The sequence below is a fragment of the Anastrepha ludens genome, chromosome 5 (assembly GCF_028408465.1).
Source record: "Anastrepha ludens isolate Willacy chromosome 5, idAnaLude1.1, whole genome shotgun sequence".
Lineage (NCBI taxonomy): Eukaryota > Metazoa > Arthropoda > Insecta > Diptera > Tephritidae > Anastrepha > Anastrepha ludens.
The window spans coordinates 125559250-125579592 of record NC_071501.1 but is presented as its reverse complement, the minus strand read 5'-3'; the positions used below and the strand labels follow the sequence as shown (position 1 = coordinate 125579592).

Sequence of the window (20343 nt, the reverse complement as noted above, 5' to 3'; positions counted from 1 at the left end):
ATAGCAGTCATCCTTCTGGTCTCCCCGAGCTGGGAGTTTGCATAAAAGCTTGTTCAGTACTCATGCTTGGCTTTCATATAGCCCCTTAGATGTTGAAGCATCGTTGGAGCCCTTTCGTGAGTCTACCACTTTACGGATTATAGTTCCAAATGTAGCAGGAGAAATTCCTTAACGTCCGATTTTTTTCTAAATCGTATTCCTGTAAAAGCAAAGGCGTAAAGCTTCTTACAATGAAACAAAAACATATGCATATGTACAACCGAAAAGTGTGTTTTGCACTTTTTGTGAATTGCCCGATTTTGAAGGTTTGAAGGGTTGGCATCACTGAGCGAGAAATGGAGTGAAAAATGTTGTGGCGAAGAACGTACGTTCTTTGTTAGGCTGAGTGTCTCAGTGTGTGAGAAACATCAACGACGAGTGGAAAAATACAAAGTTTAGCGCTTTTGTGTAATATCAAAGCTTAGTAAAATAAATGCGTTCGGTGCGTGAAATGAAAGAACATTCATAAGCAGAGCAAAGGAATCACGAATGTGATCTAAATTTTATAAGTAAGCAACCAACCAAGAACACAAATCCAAGTTAAAGTGCATTCCACAGTTGTGTGATTTTATTCTGCCAGTATTTATTACCATATAAATATAAATAAATGGAGTGGATGCGAAAGCGGAATAAAAAAATATCAAATGAAAACGAAACCAAATAGTTAAAATAAAAAGCAGGCAAGACTGCAAATATTCATATTTACGTACCTGTGGATAAGTGATAAGTGAGCGGCAACAAGTGAATGTGTCCAGCATTATAAATATATTTTTAATTAGCGCATTCTTGCATAAAGTATACACGTTGTGGGATTAACATTTATTAAATGATACCGTCTTTAGAAATTGCAGCAGCGTTTGGAAAAAATAACATTAATTTAACTGAGAATTCATATTCAGTGATTTTATTTGTGTAATGTTTAGTGGTATTAGTTTAACCTTTTCTTTGTGGATTTCGGTCGATTAAGTTCGGTGTCAATGACCTATCCTGCTCCATAATTCTTTAGGACTCCCGAAATACGTCCATCAAGTTAGCACTGCACTTCGAAACAAGACGAATCATCCGCTTCTCTTGAAAAGGGGAAACGAATTTCTATTTTTTGGTATAAGTAAATAATACGCAATGTTTCGCTAGAAAATAATACAACTTTTTGGCGGAAGCTAGAAATGGAGGAGAAATAAAGGGAGAAGTAAATTATTCGCGTCTTAAAAACGTTAATATCACAAAACCTGCTCAACGCAAAACAATGTCTATCATTGAAATAATTAAAATAGTAAGTGATGTAAGTAAGGATCTATGCAACTGGAATATTCCTTATTTTCTAGCGAAACGCTGCGTATGCCAAATTAATACCTCCCTTTTACCAGAAATTAGGTACAAATATTAAATTGACACTGCATACTGCACTTTTTCCCACAAAATATCAAAACTTTTCAAATTTTGCTTATTGACGTGTTATATATGTATATATATATATAGATATGGGTGTCTGGCGGAGCCTCCTCCTATTTGTGGTGTGCGTCTTGATGTGGTTCCACAAATGGAGGGACCTATAGTTTCAAGCCGATTCCGAACCACAAATATTTTTATGAGGAGCTTTTTCATGACCGAAATACCCTCGGAGGTTTGCCATGCTTGCCGACGCGCGACCGCTATTAGAAAAAACTTTATCTTCATTTTGGTGGGTCACTGAGATTCGAACCTACGTTCTCTATGAATTCCGAGTGGTAGTCTTGCAGTTAGGAACCAGCATTAACACCGATAACAATGTCAGCCTTGAAATCAAACGTAGAATCTCTCTTGCCAACAAGTGCTACTTTGGACTAAGTAGGCAACTGAGCAGTAAAGTCCTCTCTCGACGAACAAAACTAACTCCCTACAAAACTCAACATGCCCGTGCTAACGTATGGCGCCGAAGCTTGGACGATGACAACATCCGATGAAGCGACGCTTGGAGTGTTCGAGAGAAAGATTCTGCGTAAGATTTTTGGACCTTTGCACGTTGGCAACGGCGAATATCGCAGACGATGGAACGATGAGCTGTATGAGCTTTACGACGACATAGACAAAGCGCAGCGAATAAAGATCCAGCGGCTACGTTGGCTGGGTCATGTCGTCCGAATGGATACAAACGCTCCGGCTTTGAAAGTATTCGATGCGGTACCAGCTGGTGGTAGCAGAAGAAGAGGAAGGCCTCCTCTGCGTTGGAGAGATCAGGTGGAGAAGGACTTGGCTTCACTTGGTGTGTCCAATTGGTGCCGGTTAGCACGAGAAAGAAACGACTGGCGCGCTTTGTTAAGCTCGGCCAAAATCGCGTAAGCGGTTATCGCGCCAATTAAGAAGAAGAAGAAGTCACCAAACCATACGGCGGACGTCAATAGACATTTAAATTATGTAATATTTCACATATAATTATAAAGAGTTTTATTTTGAATACAAATATAGTTTATTTACAAAGAACATCTGGGCGCGTCTTTTGAAAAACCCTTTGTAATTATATAACATGCATATGCACTTTTTGGGAAATGGCTATATATGGATACTATGCACTATACATTCCCTGATGCATATTTTCCTCCCCGCGGATAGTCATGCCAGGGTAAAGCAGATATTGATGTTTAAACAGACATTCCCATGATGGAAATACTGAAGGTGGCAATTCAGGACCGACTATTCCGCTTACAGAAAATTAGACAGAATCAGCTGATTTGATCATGAAATAATTGGTTATTGGTTTCCGTTTTATTGTTGCTTGTTTGTTTGTTAACTGTAATAGTAGCCCCGCCAGTGTCGGGTATATCACCTGTCATCTTCGTCTAGTTCATCTAGGAGTAGGCCCAGGAAACTTTCTGTTTCGACGGGATGGGTCTAGAGGGAGAGAGGTGTTAGATGAGTGGGTTTTAGGGGCATGTGAAAAGGTGGTTAGTGTCGTGCGGGGTGCCTTCCCATGCCGCACATATGTTTGGTATGTCGGGGTCGATTCTAGATAGGTAGGAGTTTAACCTGCTACAATATCCAGAACGTAATTGTGCCAGTGTTACAAGTGTCTCACGAGGAAGCTGGAGCTCTTCAACTCTTTTGTTGTTGTATTCTCGTTCGCTTTTATTGTTATTCACGAGCGAATTTATCGTATTACGCCGTGCTCTTTCTTGTTTATCCAATTGTTACGCCACAGCCGGAAATACAAATTGTACATACGGTGCTCTCAATTTACACTATTTATTTTTCAAGGATGCATTCCAGGCTTGTATATAAGAAGCCTTTGAAGGCAATCTTAACATATGTCCTAAATGCCATGCTGACAAAGTTTCCGACTGGGTACGTACTACATACATACACAGAGGTGTAATTATCTATGGACTGTGCATATCAATTAGAATTGTGGAATTCGATGTACGCATTCAAGGCAATAGCAGTTGATCAGCTGATTCGTTTTTTTCTTCCGATCGGGGGGTTTTAACGTCAAAGTTCAAATAGTTGTTTTCTTTGTTTGTTTACATTTTGATTGCAATTTTTGACATTCAAACCACCGAATTGCAAAAACAAAATGCATGTAAATCCCCTTACACGTAAGACAGATAGAGGCAAATCTCTAAACCTACCCCCAGAAGAGTGGTGGCATGATAGTCAATAAAATAAAAAATATTTTAATATGTGAAAGTAGTTTTAATAGAAGGTGAAGTAAAATGATCCCAATGTATCGCACGTTATACTGCAACGGGTTGTTTTTGTTGCATGAGTGTAAAACACGCCCCATAATCGTTTGGATAGTGTTGCTGAAGCCGCATTCCTTGGCGGATAGTGCAATCCCAAGGAGTTCAATATTTATCAGAAAACGTTTTGGAACCATTGAAACAACGTTGCGAATTTTTTCGTCACCTGAGAAATTGTTTTCATCAGTTTCAAAGTGGCGCAATAAGAAGCGGCAAAGTGCCTATAAATTAAAGCAAACTTATAAACATTAAAACTAAAAGAAAAACATAAAACAAAAATTAGTTGACATTATTAATATTAATAAAATTTGCAAAGTTAACAAATTCGTTACTACTTTCAGAGTTATACTTGGATTAATGCACTAGCGGATATATTCACCATAAGGAAATTCTGTTCTTGAATGGAATCGCTTGTAAATACACACAAATTATCAAAATAGTAAAAATCCACTAACAAACATAAAAAGCAATTTTGCTGAAATATAATTATATAAAGCTGCATAATGTCGAGTCAAACCCCAACAGCTTCAAATAGTACAGAAAGCAATAATGAGAAAAGGGACGGTGTAGGCGGCTGTGGCTGCAGTAGTCCGCCTGTCAATGCAGTAAGCAGTGAAAGCAAAGAAAACTCCAGAAAAAAAGATTTCTTGGAAAATATAGAAATTGAAGATCAGGCTCACGGGACAGACTCAGGGTTTTTGTCTTGCCCGCTAAGCTCTAATTTCGAAGAGCAAGAGGAACAGAAACATAACTCTGCCGGAAACCGTTCAAACAATTTTGACAAGTTAAGCAGTGACGAAAGAACGGTAGGCTATACTGAAGATTCATATCGTCACGAGAAGGCTAAGGAAGAGGTTTATGTGGTTGATTCGGGTTGCATAGAAGAAGAAGAAGAATACGACGAGTCTAACGCCGCAGAAACGAAAGCCGAACAACAACAAGAACAGAATTCACATAGCACAACTGGTGCATCGAGCATCACAAATTCGCACGATTCAAAAATGAAACTCAAACACGATGTCGATGCCCACATTTCCGAAAGATTTCGCAGTCTAAGTTTACAAAATGAGCCAATAAATAACTTGAACGCGTCTGGCAGAGTGGCGACAGTTGAGCCTGTAGCAACAGTACCAACAAAAACGGCAGATTCTAATCAGCTAGAAGCATGGGAACAATGCTACCAACAAAATGATGAAGGGGACACGTAAGTTTACCATAGTAATTTAGTTGTTCTATAGACAAATATTTAATGAATAATATTCGTCAACTGATATACCATATACATACATACATATGTTTGTAATTAAAAACGAATCGGGAATTCAGTATAATGAATAATTTGTCAATTGTCTTCTCATTATTCTCTCCGCAGCTACCTTCACTTGGCGTGCATATCAGGACATGAAAACGTTGTAGCAGCTCTTATCCGTCTCGCTATACATCCCTGTCTTCTAGATATAAAGAATGATTACAGCCAAACTCCATTGCATCTAGCGGCGCTCACAAAGCAAAGAAGAATTTTGCGCATGCTCTTACTAGCCGGTGCTGAGGTATGTACATACATATAATCATATGTAGTTTCATATGTTACTGCCCGAACGCCAAGTGACCGAACGTCTAGTACTTAATTATGTTAGCTTAAAGTGGTTTACCAAGAAGTAGGAGTAGACATCTCGTTCCGTTGCAGCCAGAAGAAAGACACATGCCCTTAGCTGGATGAGGTATTGTGATGAATTGAGTGCCCAAAAGACATTCAGGTTGAAACGCAAATCTGCTTTCAGTTATATTCTATTCTAAAGTTGCTTAACTCCTAATATGGCAGATGAGTCGGGTCAAGGTGTTTTGATTTTAATTGCAAATAAAATAGATTTCTAGCCAAACATCTATTATCTCTCATGCAAAATGTGCCTTTGATTAGGCTTATTATGAGCGAATGTGATCTCCGAAACGTCTACCAAAGGGTTAATAAATCTTAAATTTCATTTCAGCCAACTATTCGGGACCGCCACGGAAATACAGCTTTGCATCTTGCCTGCATGTCTGGCGATGAGCAATGTGTCAGTGCGTTAACAATGCCATTCAGTGCTTCAGAGATCAACGAAGCGCATCGTCAGTATGGTTACAGGTCGAACGATAAATTATTTTCTTCTCTAAGTTATGCACGCTTACCTCCCGATTTAGAGATTCGTAACTACGATGGTAAGTCATTATTAGAAATACTCTTAATTTAAGGTTTAAAAGGATTATTTAACAAAAGTTTTCATATTTCATTTTATCTTGGTTCTAAACTTTAAATTGAAGGATAAAAATGGTGAAACAAAAAATTTGGCAAATTATTTACGATATTTTTTTATTACCAAAATACCTAAATATAATAAATACGACGGCAAAATATAGTAAATACAAGCTTTTCACAAACATGTTGTGTCTGTAACCGAATTAATATTAAACGTGCCGTTCCGTCTTTCGGCTAGCCAGTGGCACAGACGGCAAAATGTTGTGTCGCTGGGAAATTTTCGAACTTTTATTTCTATTAATAGACCTTGGATGTAGACAAGAAATTTCACTATATCGTATTAGTATGCATGTACGAATATGTGAGTTTATCAAAAAAAGAATAAAAAAATACCCGAAGGCTGCCAATGGAAAATGTGAAGATGCATATCCATACATTAAATAATCTAATTTAAAATGAACATAATGTATAGAGGATTTTTTATTTAGAGACGTGAATTAGTACACGGTCTTTCAAACTCATGTTTCATTTTTAAATTGAATTCCAACGAATAAATATTTTCCATAGGGACGTACAATTGATATTTTCCAAATGTCCCCAGATGTCGATATTTTTGTAGAATTTTAAGGCTTCTTTGGGTATCTATCTGGGCGCCAGATGTAACTATTCGTAAACTTTTATTCCGTGCTCTGTTGGACAAAGAACCAGCACCATTTCCGTAGTGAGTTTCATTGCTTTGTATGATTCTAATTCGTTCGAATTCGTTCTGATTTTAGTAAAGTGTAGATTTTCTACTTAACATCCGTCAAAAGAGACGCCATCATAAAACAGAAATTCGATCTTGAATGACCCTGTATAATGTGTGCATGTATGACATAATTTATTGAAAATAGGAAAATGTTAAAGATAATTAAATTTTCTTGGCCTCGATTCAGTACCCTATACATTTTTGGTACATTTGGCGTTGTTTGCTGACGTCAGTAACGTAGTGTGTGTATGCAAGATATTTTTAAGTCCATCACTCGCACAGTTTGGCTAATTGGTGAGAAGCGTGAGGAAGTTCATGCAAATCTATCTCCGAAAACAGTTTGGTAGACAAAGGAAAAGGGCAAAGCCATTACCTGTGCAAATCTGTTACTTATATGTGCAGAGTATGTATGTACGTCATCATAGAATGAATTTATTTTATTGATCGGCTGAATGAGGTTATAAATAATAAATCTTGAATTTGTCTGCCAACATGTGTGTGAAGGTACATACATACATATGTCCGTATGGATTGATATACAGTCTGTGTATTGCACAGCCATTGGCATGTGAGTATTTCGAACGCCATCGTGCCGAAGCTCTCTCTGTAGTCATCGTCTATGCTACGCTGCTAAATATAAATTTTTTTTGGGGTTTTCCCCAACAACAAATACAAGCACCGCTAAAGCAACAGTGTGATCAGGGCGAAATTCCACACAAAATGTGAAGCGAAGCAGAGTCAAAGCGAGACTACACAACAAAAAAAGAAAGACAATTGAGAATTATAATTTTCGAAAGCAGCAAAGAAATTACTAAAACGCGTAAATGTGCATTTTTGGTTCACAGACGTTTGGGAAAATATATGAAAATACGAAATATAAAATATATATTTATGTATGAGTGTTGCTACCTACAAAAATATCAGACGGACATAAATAAAATACCGGCAGTATTAATAAGTACGTAATCTATGAGTAGAATATTAGTATAGGGTATTGGAAAAATAAAATTGCAATTGCCTGATATGGAAGAAGAAGACACATTGATTTTCCACTTGGGATTGTTTGCAAAAAAAAATATATTCACCTGCGCTAATTCATGCAGTTACCTTTTAAGTCAGTTAAAATTACATTTTCATTAAAAACTTGTTACCAAAACATGGTTAAACAATAACCAACATGCTAAAATTTGAAAAGAAATTCCATTTGTAGCGAACGCAAAAAACAAGACTCTTCAAAAAAAAAAGAGAATATAACAAAACTTTCAAGAAATAATTGCCTTGCAGTAATAAACTGTTCTTCTTTCACTGCTAAAAAAAGCACACAGTTTTATATCAAAAGTATTTTCCGTACCGAGTCATTGCATCATAAAGATTGGGGAAGAAACAGTGAGTCGCTTATTTATTTGTTATTATGCCCTGTGTTCGTTTATTTCCCTTATTTCCTGTTGACACTAAGAAAGGAATTCCCATGCGATTGCGATTCTCCGAGTTTGCGATATTTCTGATCTAAGTTTTGGATTTATAGACTTAAGGCGGGGTTTCACAGTTGGCATTGGTGATCTTGTGCCAACATAACTATTCAAAAATTGTATGTTGTTACGTGTTTTATGTATGTATGCACGTGTGCATGTATGTGTGTATTTTTTAATCTCTATATTCAATCCAGTGCTGTATAATGGAGGAAAGAATCACTCGAAAAATTCATTTAATCAACTTGAAGGAAATTCAATATCGCGGCAATTACCACACGCGAATAGAGATATTTGCCAGCCCTGATGACTGGAAAATCCACATTCCCATAAAATAAGTCAAATGCGGCATAGATAAGCCTTAGTAACAACATTTTATATACGTAGAATAGAGCGCATGAAGACTGGCAATAGATTACTTGAACAAAAATGATTTGTGTAAAATGTTCAACAACTTTGAATTTGCTGCCAACAAAGAGGTGATGTGGTATCGAATTAAGAGGAATTTCGCCAAGACTTGTCTCTGATTTATGAACTCCTGCTGGGACGAGTTGGTGCTGAATTCAACACGTGCTGCTACAATTGCAATTTACTTGATGTAACCTATGGTGTTTCTTCCACTTGTGCCCAAAAGCTCGCAATAATGCGAACGAGTGATCACAAGCTACCCGTTTTACAGAACCACTCCCCTGTGCCGAACAAATAACTTAACTTTTCAGAAGTCAATACACAAAACTCGAACTGTGTGGAAGTGCTTTACGTATTTTGTTGGTGCTAAGTTCAGGAATTCCCCAGTGCTGACTCGTTATCTTTTGTGTTTTTGTTTTTTGCGTATATTTGTCATCTTTTTGTCAACGTTCAAGTAGCTGAAGCTGAAGGTGTTTCTATTATTTGCACATGAATTTAATTTCGGCACTTATAATAGCAAAGCAGAAAGGCACTCATACGAGTACGGATGTATGGTCTGGGTTTTTGGAAAGTCAGCTTAAGTCGACTTAGGACTTTTTCCGTGTAAGCATTCAAATGTAGGGCAATATTTAAACCAACGACATAGTTGTAGCCTTTAGAATTAATTTAAGATTGTCGAATGGAAATAATGAATTTGTATATCAAAGGTGTGGATGTATTGATCTGAAGCAAAAACGATGAAGTGGATTATTACATACATCCATACATATGTACATAGTCTACATACATACATAAATGATAGAGCAATCAATGAATTCTATTAGGAGCCTGCTTGTAATACTTTAGGTGATCGCGCTGGATGGCGAAAATTCGCACGAGTGTACTTATATACATTCCATATCCCTACAAGACAGCTGACTATCATATTAGCACTCATATTATCATCATCACTATCATCATCCAACTACACATTTTTGTTCTAGCCATGGGAAAGTTCTTATAGTTTCCCCTTGTCGGTGTGATATTCTATCTCTCTTTTACCAATAGAAATTTCGTATAACTGAAAAATATATCTACTTTGCTCTAAACTACTCATTTTCGTCATCAAAAAGTAATCAGCACAAACTCCTCAATAACTCCTCATTAAAAAGTAATCAGGCTGATGAGTTTCGTTAAATTGTTTTATTTAGAAATTATAAAATTTATATTTTTCATTGAGATTCGAACTCACGAATTTTCAATATTTTTTTGTTTACATTAAAAAACTTGTACACACCAATTCGGTGTTTCAGCCGCTGAGATTCGAACTCTCGAATTTTCAAGCCTTAGCCAAGCTCGTACTCGTTCGGCTATAACAACTGTACAACAAAAACAGCTAAATTTCACACTAGAACCTTTTTCAGAGCACCACATTATTTCCTTAAAATTAATCAACACTGATGACAAAAGCTCCTCATTTTCGTTAAGAAGTAATTAGACTGCGGAGTTTACTTAAAATGTTTTATTTAGAAATTATAAAATTTATATTATTGTGTTTTCATTGAGATTCGAACTTACGAATTTTCAATATTTTTTTGTTTTCATTAAAAAAAAAATTTCACACCAATTCGGTGTTTCGTCCACAGAGATTCGAACTCACAAATTCTCAAGTCTTAGCCAAGCATCTACTCGCTCGGCTATAACAAGTATGCTAAATTTCACACTAGAACTGTTTTCAGAGCAGCCACATTATTTCGTTAAAATTAATCAACACTGATGCCTTGGCGTTTAAAGTACAGTATACATATTTTTCACTTATATAAAATTGCTATTGGTAAAAGAGAGATAGAAGTCACACCGAACAGGGGAAAAGAATATCAAATGAAATATTTGATTTCCCCATTAAAAAATGTTGTATATGATATTCTGATAATGAGCATGTATTAGAGACTAATAAAATACTTGTAAATGTGTTGTAATTTTTGTCAAAAGTGCTCAGCACTGTCTTGTAGGGATGTTGGATTTAAGTATATTAGATAATGTGCTTATGTATTGGCGAAAGGGCAACACTTTCACTAACTGAAGTGTTCGTGCGCACATTTGGGTTTTTCGTTGTTTGTTTTACTGTTGAACTGCTAAGGTAGCCGAACTTGTAAAAAACTCAATCTAAATGTTTAATTTGTGCGTGGTTGCAATGCCATTGACATGTGTTCACATATGGCTGATTATCTGTTTGCTATGGAGTATCCGAATTCAATATGTCTCGAAAGACTACTTGTGTACGTTATGTACATATCGCTCATTTGCTGCAACGTCGTCATAACTCAAAAATTGTGATTTTACAGGAGACGCATTTTTCAGTTTTTAAATTGTTTTATATACATATATTAAAATTGTATATGAAAAGAAGATTATGGTCAAATTTGCTGAAATAGCATCTGTTTAAGACGTATATGTAAAATAAAGGTTGAAATGTATAATGGACTTTTTTCTGTAGCTTCAAAAGTACTCCGAGTTTTTCTTATGACGTTGTTGCTGCAAAAGGAGGTTTTATGGTCTGACGTTGATTGTGACGTTACTGCAAATAACAAAAAGTTTTATAGCTGAAAACCTATTGCAAATTCTGACTTGTGACTGTATTATATTTGCACCTTACTAAACATTATAAGAGAAAAATATGGATATTAAATAAAATTTATTGCATTCATTGCATATTTTATTGCAACATAAAAATTAACATATTACTTCAGGTACAAAAATAAAGAAACATAAAGTCACTTAAAAAATAATATTCATTTTAAATAAAAAAATGAATTGAATAAGGATTACAATTGCTCGTAAAAAGGTCTATAATACTAAGGAATGTGATTTTTCTGTATCAATTCTAGCAGATCTTTTTTTTTTGCGGTCCGCTTTCTGAGGTTTTGTATAAAATGCTCTTGTCATTGTAATATCCTTCATGTTTTCCTGTTTAATGACATTAATTGCCACCTTAAATTCGTTTTCGTTATAAGTTGTTTTAAAGAAAATGGTGTTAGGTGAATCGCGCCGAACTTGCAAAACTACCACTGTGGAAATTTTTACCTGTGCCATATTTTGGAGTCCCATTTCAGTTGCTAAAGCCTTCATATCAAACAAGTCTTCAAAGCACAGTTCCGTAACGATAAATGGCTTTCCATTTTTTTGGCACCACGAATTGCACATATAAATGACTCTGGCGTGTACATTGGACCACCTTTCAGCTGTCGTTTCACTTGATGTTCAATTAATGAGTGGGCGGAATATCCCTCGTTTTGCGTGTGGCCTTTGATTAGGTACTTATGAGTTATGCTTTTTACGTTGAGATGAGATACAGCGTAGAGGTAGAGGGCCACCATGAACTTATTTTTTTTGCTGGCCCGCACAATTATCCGAATAAAATATGAAGTCTTCATCACTTGACACAGCTCTTTTATTTAAAAACCGAAGAACGCACGAACCCAACTCGTTAATACCTCTATACCCATTGGATTCATCCCAAACAAAACATTCACATTCGTTACTCTTTAGATCGTAGATTGTAAAATTGAATACATTTAGTTTTGATTTATAATAAAAAACTGAGACATCGCCCTTTGGAATCTGCATGACGGCTTGTAAATCGTACACTACCACATTAGCATAGCCTTCCTCCTTATCATACTTCTTTTCCTTTCTGGATAATTCTTTCTCTACGATATGCTGATTATAATATTCTTCTTGTTTATTTTTTTCATCAACCTCAGCGATATCGTAGGCACAACATGTTTCACATAAGTCTTTTTTTGGCGTAAAGAACGAAATATTGTAATCTTCTGTAAATATTCGATAAAACATTACAGAGTTAACAAACGGAATGTTTATATCTTTACACTGCGCGACGTAGTCTCGGTGAATGTCTGCAATAGATTTGCTACCATCAATAAAATGTTTACTGGTGTTTGTGCGAGTGTAATGACTTTCGATTTTAGGGATTTTATCGATAAAGCTTTTAACACCTTCCCTTACAATTTCATCAATTTTTCTTTGTTTTCCATGTTTTCCTCTACAATCCTCCATCAGTAAAACATTTTCCACCTTATTTCGTTTCTCCTGCACAGTTCTTATTGGGCGATCATTAATATTCAAAGTATTTTTAAAAAACAGTTTGCATACTCGAACTTTCTGCCCATTGAGATGGAAATAGAAGCCATTATCATTTTCCCTTTTCTTTCTCGTACCACTTTCACGCACATAACGATATTTAGACTGACTGAGCTCCATACTATTCTGAATAAATAGTAGCTGTTTTTCGTACATAGCCAAATCCCAGTATGATCTAAAAATTACCATCCGTTCCTCTTCTGTAAATTTTTCAAAACATTTTCGCTTACAATTTTTCTCTCTTTTCGAACTTTTTGACACGTAGACCTCATTTTGTATTCTTTCCACTATTTCTCAACTTTTTGTTTACATTTCTTACCCAATTACTCTCATTTCGTTTACGCTTTACTCCTTTTTTTAGTGGACTCGTTAAAATCATCGGAGTTTCGACACCGGTTGTGTTAGCCTCAGAACTGTCTGATGTTGAATTTGGTTCGCAGTGACTGTTACTCTTACTGACAATATCGGGTGGAATGTATGTGGTATCACGTACGGAATCGTCATCATCCTCAGAAAATGAGCTCGAGCTTAATGAGTCTGATTTCATTTCAACAAAATTCACTGTTGATGTGCTTTTTATCTGGCATTCTTTACCCTTCCCATCTTGTTTTTTTAAAGCCATTCCCACCATTTTGGCGGATCGAGAATTAGTTTCCATTATTTTTTGACTGAAAATTACAACAATACTGACATAAATGGAAATGATTCATAGCAAATAATTTATAATTAAAAACAGTGAATAGTTCTTTAATGCACTATTGCTTCACTAATACATCTTATTTGTAATAGTGTTTCAAGACAAAATAGTACTGAAATAAAAATTATTATTTTCTGCAAAAACGTCATAACACTCAAAAACAATACAGGAATTCACTCAACTTTTTACATGCACAACGTCATATCTTAAAATAATGCAATATACACGATAGAGAAAGAGATATAAAAGTGAACTTGCCTTTTATTAATATAATCACAAAACGAAATATGACACTTTTCTAGAGAACTTTACGATGTTAACCACACAAAAGCCGACGCACAACTGAGATAATACGCTGTTGCAAATACGACGCAATAGGATATGTAATTAGAGCGAAAGGCATCTATCGCGATGCTGCGTGAAATGTTAAAACTTCGGATATACCACTTTGTCAGTTGATCAAACATATTATTTCCGATATATTAGTGATGTTAACTATTGTAAAATTTTGCGATTTTTGAGTTATGACGACGTTGCAGCAAATGAGCGATATGTACATATGTTACAATTTAAATTTTGTTGGCATGAACGATTTTGACTTTGTGAAAATTAAGTGCTGCATGTCGTCTGGTTATTTGTATTAAGATAAATTGTGTGAACAGGAGTTTCAGTTTTATTGGATGGGTTACTTTCCACTTCAAGCAGAAGAATATTTTGAAATAATCAATAATATTAACTTGTGAGATTTAAGGTACTGGCTCAATGCAGGCTGGCTTTGCTTCCTTGAATGATACTGAAATATATGAAATGAGACCAAATGGCAGCTTTGCTTGAAGCTCAATGTTCTATTTGCAGTACTTTTGACATCAGGAATTGAACACCCCTGTCTCGCAATATTTTTGCACACCTTCTAGTGAACATCATGATTCAAAAATATATTATGTATTATTAAATATGGATAACATCTCTGTTTCCTTTTTTCTTTTACGTATCATCTGATTGTTATGACAGCGTTGGCCATAAACGTTTTCAAAGCCAAGCAAAACCAGCCTTCACTTGGCCAGCATCTTTAGCATTTTGCATATTTGGAAATATTCAATTTTCATTGTTAGTTATTTGCCTTCTCGGATGTTTGTATGAATTATTTAACTGTAAAAGTCCTAAATCAAGATGTTTTTAAAACTTTAAAGATCTAATTTAGTATTTTATTTGAACTTACTACAATGCCTAAGCTTAGGGTTAAATATTTATAAGTTTGCGGAGTGTAAGTAAAAGCTCACGCGAGGCAATCCGTGTTTCCTATCGATATTCGCCTTCTCAAGGGTTAAAAAACTGGCACAACAGTCAGTATACATACATACAAATACAAATCTACTGCCAATATTAACGGTTCAATTCTTTGGATGAACCGCTCATTTCATACGTTGTTTATATCGTACATATATTCGTATGTATGCGTGTATGCGTTGGGAATACCGTGCATTGGTCATTAAGCAAACATTTAGTTAAACTTTTTCGACCCTCTTTTTTAATGCGCTTTTTAGTTTTGGCGTCTCATCGCAATCCGCTGTTTTACCTTCGTTTCTTTTAATTCTTCTTTTTTAAATATTTTTTGCGGTGGCTATCGCTGAAAGCCGCGGTCGGGATTTTTTGTTTTTTAATGCTTTGCGCAAGCGTGCGCGCTTTTAATACAGTTTTCTACACAGTCGTCACATAACTTGGGGCATTCACCGGGCAAATAGAGATGCATTGTTTAGTGTCAAATGTTTTTACCTTTTCTTTTGAATAAGCGGAAAATCCGCGAGTCATTTGTAATCGCTTGGGCGTATGTACGTATGTTTGTACTTAGCTTTGTACTTTGTTCAAGTAAATATGTATGTACATGCATGCACACCTTCCATACATATGCACATATTTGTATGTATGTATGTATATTATTTCCGCCGTTTGAGTTTCAGGGTTTTTCGCTTAATTTGTTTTGTTGTTTACATACATCCAGATGTTGGGAAAATTGCAAAATATTTCTGAACAATAATGACAAGCATCACTTTGAAAAACCCTCTATTATGGAGAAACTTCACCCAATCAAATTATTATATTTTACCTAGAATTGAAAGGTTCGCGCAACCACAAATTGGGATGCGTTGAACTTTTGATCGATTTGTTGGCTGCCGTGAGTGTGTCTGTGGTTTGAAATTCACAAGCTATAATCATTCTCGGAGGTATGAGTGAGCCTGGCGTTTCCCGCTGATGCATTGTTGATTTCGCACTTAAATAAATTGACTTGCCGAAGATTTCTGATGAGTAATGTTCACTGCCTGAAACGAATCGAAAAATACCTGCATTCGTTCGGAGTTTCCGCACCGTCCTTAATAATCATCAACTTTTGTCATAAATTTGTCATCTTAAACCTATCCATCTAACATTTGATTTCACCTTTGCCAAATTGCCCCTTGCTGTTGTCTAAGCACATCTTTTATTGATAGCGCAAATCAAAGGTATCGTTTACATACATACATATACTTATATATGCATATTGAAATAAAAATAGCTTTGACAACATACAAACATTCGATAAACATTAATTCTTATTCTTTGGTTATCATTTCGTTTCTGTCTCGTTGCTTCAATATTATCGGTACGAGCTGCGGTGTAATTTCCGAGCTTGCAAATCTGAAAACCTGTTGCTGTTCTCACTGCGTTGCGCATTGTTTCATCAGGTGGCTATTTTATTTAGACCATAACAGTGTTGCTGCCAACAACCCGGTAGGGATTACGTTCAACTCTCTGAGCAGTATTTATGCATACATACATACTCTCGAAACACTTCTATGAAGTTGATTGGTGCCGTCGTCATATAACGATAATTGCCGTCTTGCCGTTGTTATTACTGATACTGACGCCGTTTTGTTTTGTTTCATTTAAATTACAATAGCTTTTGCAAACTTAACTCGCATTTCTGTGTGTCCTTTTTGTTGCTATTTAAGTGCTTTATTATGGGAATTTCTCGGGTTTTTCTGAACCCACACACACCCAGCCACAAATGCAAGCACGTTTGTACGGCGTCATCGTTTGGTTATTATTGCTTTATCGTTGGCATCAATGTGTTTGTGGTTATCATTGTGTGGGTTACGGTGGCTGAAAGGTTTTGCTTCAATCGTAAGTGTTGGGCCACATGTACCGTTGTCCATTTGTTTAGATATTTTTTATCGTAAATTGAAAAACGTGTGTTTGTATGGATGTATGCATGTAGGTAAATGAAATGCTTAAATATTGATTGTAAAAAAGGGAACGAGTACTTGGGTGCGAGCTAAGAATTGGTTGTGCTAGCGAGATAATAAAATGAGTAACCACATCGCAGCGAATAGCGCCCATTCATAAATAAACTCTTATAAATTTGAGAAATTGAGTATGGATTTTGTTGGAGAGCTCGATTAAATACATATGTATGTCGCTGTTAAGCCAGGGTGCTTGCACTATCAAGTTAAAATAAATTCGCTCTCTCCTTTTTTAAATACCAAACTGACATTAAACATTCACAAGTAGTAGCTGCGTACAGATGAAACTTGTTAACTCGAACCCGAAATAACTCAAATTAAATTTCACATAATAGATCGAATTCTAGATCGATATTTTTGGATGTAATAAATTATTGGAAAATGCAATTTTGAATTCACTCGGCCAAAATCGCTTAAGCGGATATCGCGCCAATCAAGAAGAAGAAGAATTTTGAATTGAGCCCCAATATAAGAATCAAAAGCTAATTATGATTGATGATGAATTTTTTTTATTACAATATTATCTTTCATAAGTTAAATGCATGGAATTATTTTATGTTTTAATAAAATTATTTTCTTTACGTTTTTTTCAGGCGAATATTGTGTTCATATCGCTGCCGAGACGGGCCATTTAAAAATACTAAGTATTTTAGTACAACATGGCGCGGATATCAACGCCAGAGTAAGTGCTCTTTACAGTAATTATGTTATTTATTCTAATATGCGCTCTCTACTGCTTACAGGAAGGAAAAGGTGGCTACACACCGCTACACATGGCCATTGAGAAGGGCAATGAGGAGCTATTCAATTTCCTACTCGACGATTGCAAACATACTCTGAATTTGGAAACATCAACTTTCGCCCGATTGACTGCATATCAGTTTGCCTGTATTTTGAAGAGATCGCAGATGGAAAGCATTTTGGAAAATCATGGTGCAGAGCCTCTCACACCACCGGAAAGTGAATACGAAAGTAGCGACGATGAATCAGATTTAGAAGAATCTAAGGTGAGGTGAAACCCTAATGTTAGGTCAAAGTAATTGAAATACAAGCCAGCCATATACTAAATTATTCCTCACTTAAAGTGCTTTGACTCTGTTGGTTTTCTCAGTAATCCGTTAAATAATAATTTGTCAATTACGAAACTACAGCAACATCCGAGTTTATTTGAAAATTACAATTTGAACTCGAGCACTTTGAATCTAGTTACAAAATTTCAAAGACAATATCAACTAATCTTAAATATAATATATCGGCCCGATAGTTTAATATTCGCTTGAGAGAAGGAAAATGCGTTTACCGCCACCATAAATAGACATAAATAAGTATATAAATAAATAGTAGGCTGCAATTGTTTTCAAGAAAAAAAGCTCTCTGTATATACTCAAAACTTGTTGTGTTAACTTGCATTACGTTGGCCGTGCGTGAGTACTATTTGGTAGTTCGAAACCCACTGTTGCCTCCTGATTAGGATGCATTCCATGTCATACTGGATCTGGACTTACCGATACAAACCCCAGAGCGGCTTGTTGCTCATGAGCACACCATTTTGAAAACGAAATGTTTTTTCTACAAATTTTACTTTTACTCAAAGTTTCATTAGTCAACAACCCAGTGGCTTGCTAAGGGAGTCGTTAGAGTCAAGCAGGAACGAGAAAACTGTAAATTGATTGCGATTGCTCAGTAAATCTTTTCATTGTTGAATCATGGCTATAGTTTAATTTTTATTGATACAATCAATGATTGATTCTTCATTTTTGAATTTTCAATATACGCATATAAGTTTTCATCTTGCCTTTGTTCAGCAGTATTTTATTATCTTTGTTTCGATTTATATTTTCAGAACTATGACCGATTTGTCAATTACACAGGAGGAAATGCTATGGCAGTCATGTAAAAGATAAAGACTTGCTGGGCACCACATTTGGTGTATGCGTTGGCGCGTGCGTTCGCTTGAAGGAGTACCTTAATACGCTCAATGTACTTAAATTGAAAGAAATTTAAGATATACGAATAAATAATTGCCGAAAAATTAAAATAGAGAATTCTAAACATATCTTTTAAATTAAGTAGTTAAAGAATTGGATTGTAAAAATGTTCTTTGAATTCTTACTCTAAAGTAAAAAGTGAAAAGATCGACAAAAAAAAAAAAAATGTATAATAAACTCAGCCAAAATCTAAGAATAATAATTTTAAAACAAGTTGCAGATGCAACAACGAACAAAAAATTAGTTTTAATGTTGGAAAATATAATTAACAAGCGAGTATTATAAAGAACTACTTTTGGAGATCTACGTATGTATGTCCCACGAGAGATTGAGGACTAGAAGCTGGTTTGAGGAATGCTGGTTTTTGTGACAGCATCACGAGTATTAAAAAGTGTATGTGAATGTAAAGGGGGGTACTTTTAGTGGAATTGGCCTCGGGGAAAATATGAAGAGGTGTCTTGGCAGTGGATTTAGTTTACTCCAAAGTGAAGTTGTCTGCTAAGGCCCGATTTACACAGGGAAACAGTTTGTTCATAGGAACAGGACGGACAGGGAAGAGAGAGGGGGTTTTCCCCGAACTGGGGACAAGCTTTGTGATTCTTATTCATATTGTCAAACTTAAAAAAGTAAACGTCGAAAGCAACGAACGATGGCGAAAACAATTTTGCCCGTGTGTCTGCGAATGAAACATTAAAAGATAATTTCCAGTGTAATGAGTAAATCGGGACTAAGCGCAGCTTGTGTCCGCGACTTCAATGGATCGGAGTTTGTCTTCGATGACGGCGTTATTCGACGAGAGTTTGAAAATACAAAGTCCCTATCATTACCACCAAGATTTTCTGAATAACATGTTCCAACGGTCATACCATCAACATCAGAAAGCTCGAAAATGTTGCGTTGTTTGTTTAAAAGAAAAGAAAGGGAGGGAAACTAGGAAACCAGTCTAAAAATTGTGAAGCTGATATATGCATCCCGTACAAGGATGAGAGATTACTAGGTTTGGCCAATAACTATGGCGAAAAACAAAATTGTCGGAATTTCGACTGCCACCTCGCGGGATTGATTCGCTGGCCTGCACCGTCAATTAATATGTATTCACACATTCGTCCAATCAGTTATTGTTCAGACGGCAACGAAGTGTCATTGGTTGATTTTTTCGTCACTAACACATCACTAACACATTCTTAACACCACATTTCAAATATTCCCATACTGCACAAGATTATTAATTAATACTCGCAACTCTTCAAAGGTACTAAAGAAGAAATAATGAAATCAATATTTATAAAACAAAAACAATTCGTGTTTATTATTGTAAACAAATTTAAATTAGTGTGCAGTAAAAATAGAATCTATAAGTGCCTACAAAAAATATGATAATTCAAATTGAAACTAGGAAAAAACTCAACTCAACCCTATAGTTACCTTCTTAAAAAGATCTAAATGGCTGAAGCAACTTAGGTAGGGGATAACTTAACCTAACCTACTTGATAACAAGCGTGCACGTTTATTACAGACTAGACCAAAAATGTTAGCATCAGTAGATCTGTCAGATATGTCTAGTCCAACTGTTTGGTTTTATTCAAATTATTAACGACTTCTGTTGGTTTTTTCGTTGTAGGTTAGG

General features: G+C 35.7%; 1 protein-coding gene across 2 annotated transcripts; it reads left to right on the top strand.

Moving 5' to 3' along the window:
- The first annotated feature begins 384 nt into the window (after nt 1-384).
- LOC128865005 (NF-kappa-B inhibitor cactus-like) lies at nt 385-18780 on the top strand. 2 transcript variants are annotated; one of them, XM_054104843.1, is made up of 7 exons: nt 385-548; nt 4094-4956; nt 5125-5302; nt 5741-5951; nt 17322-17410; nt 17472-17735; nt 18572-18780. In XM_054104843.1, the coding sequence occupies exons 2-7, from the start codon at nt 4256-4258 to the stop codon at nt 18623-18625; spliced, it is 1497 nt and encodes a 498-aa protein (XP_053960818.1). In that variant the 5' UTR covers nt 385-548; nt 4094-4255; the 3' UTR covers nt 18626-18780. The 2 variants fall into 2 exon arrangements, with proteins under 2 accessions (XP_053960818.1, XP_053960819.1); XM_054104844.1 differs by lacking the exon at nt 385-548 and adding an exon at nt 584-766.
- The last annotated feature ends 1563 nt before the right edge of the window (nt 18781-20343 follow it).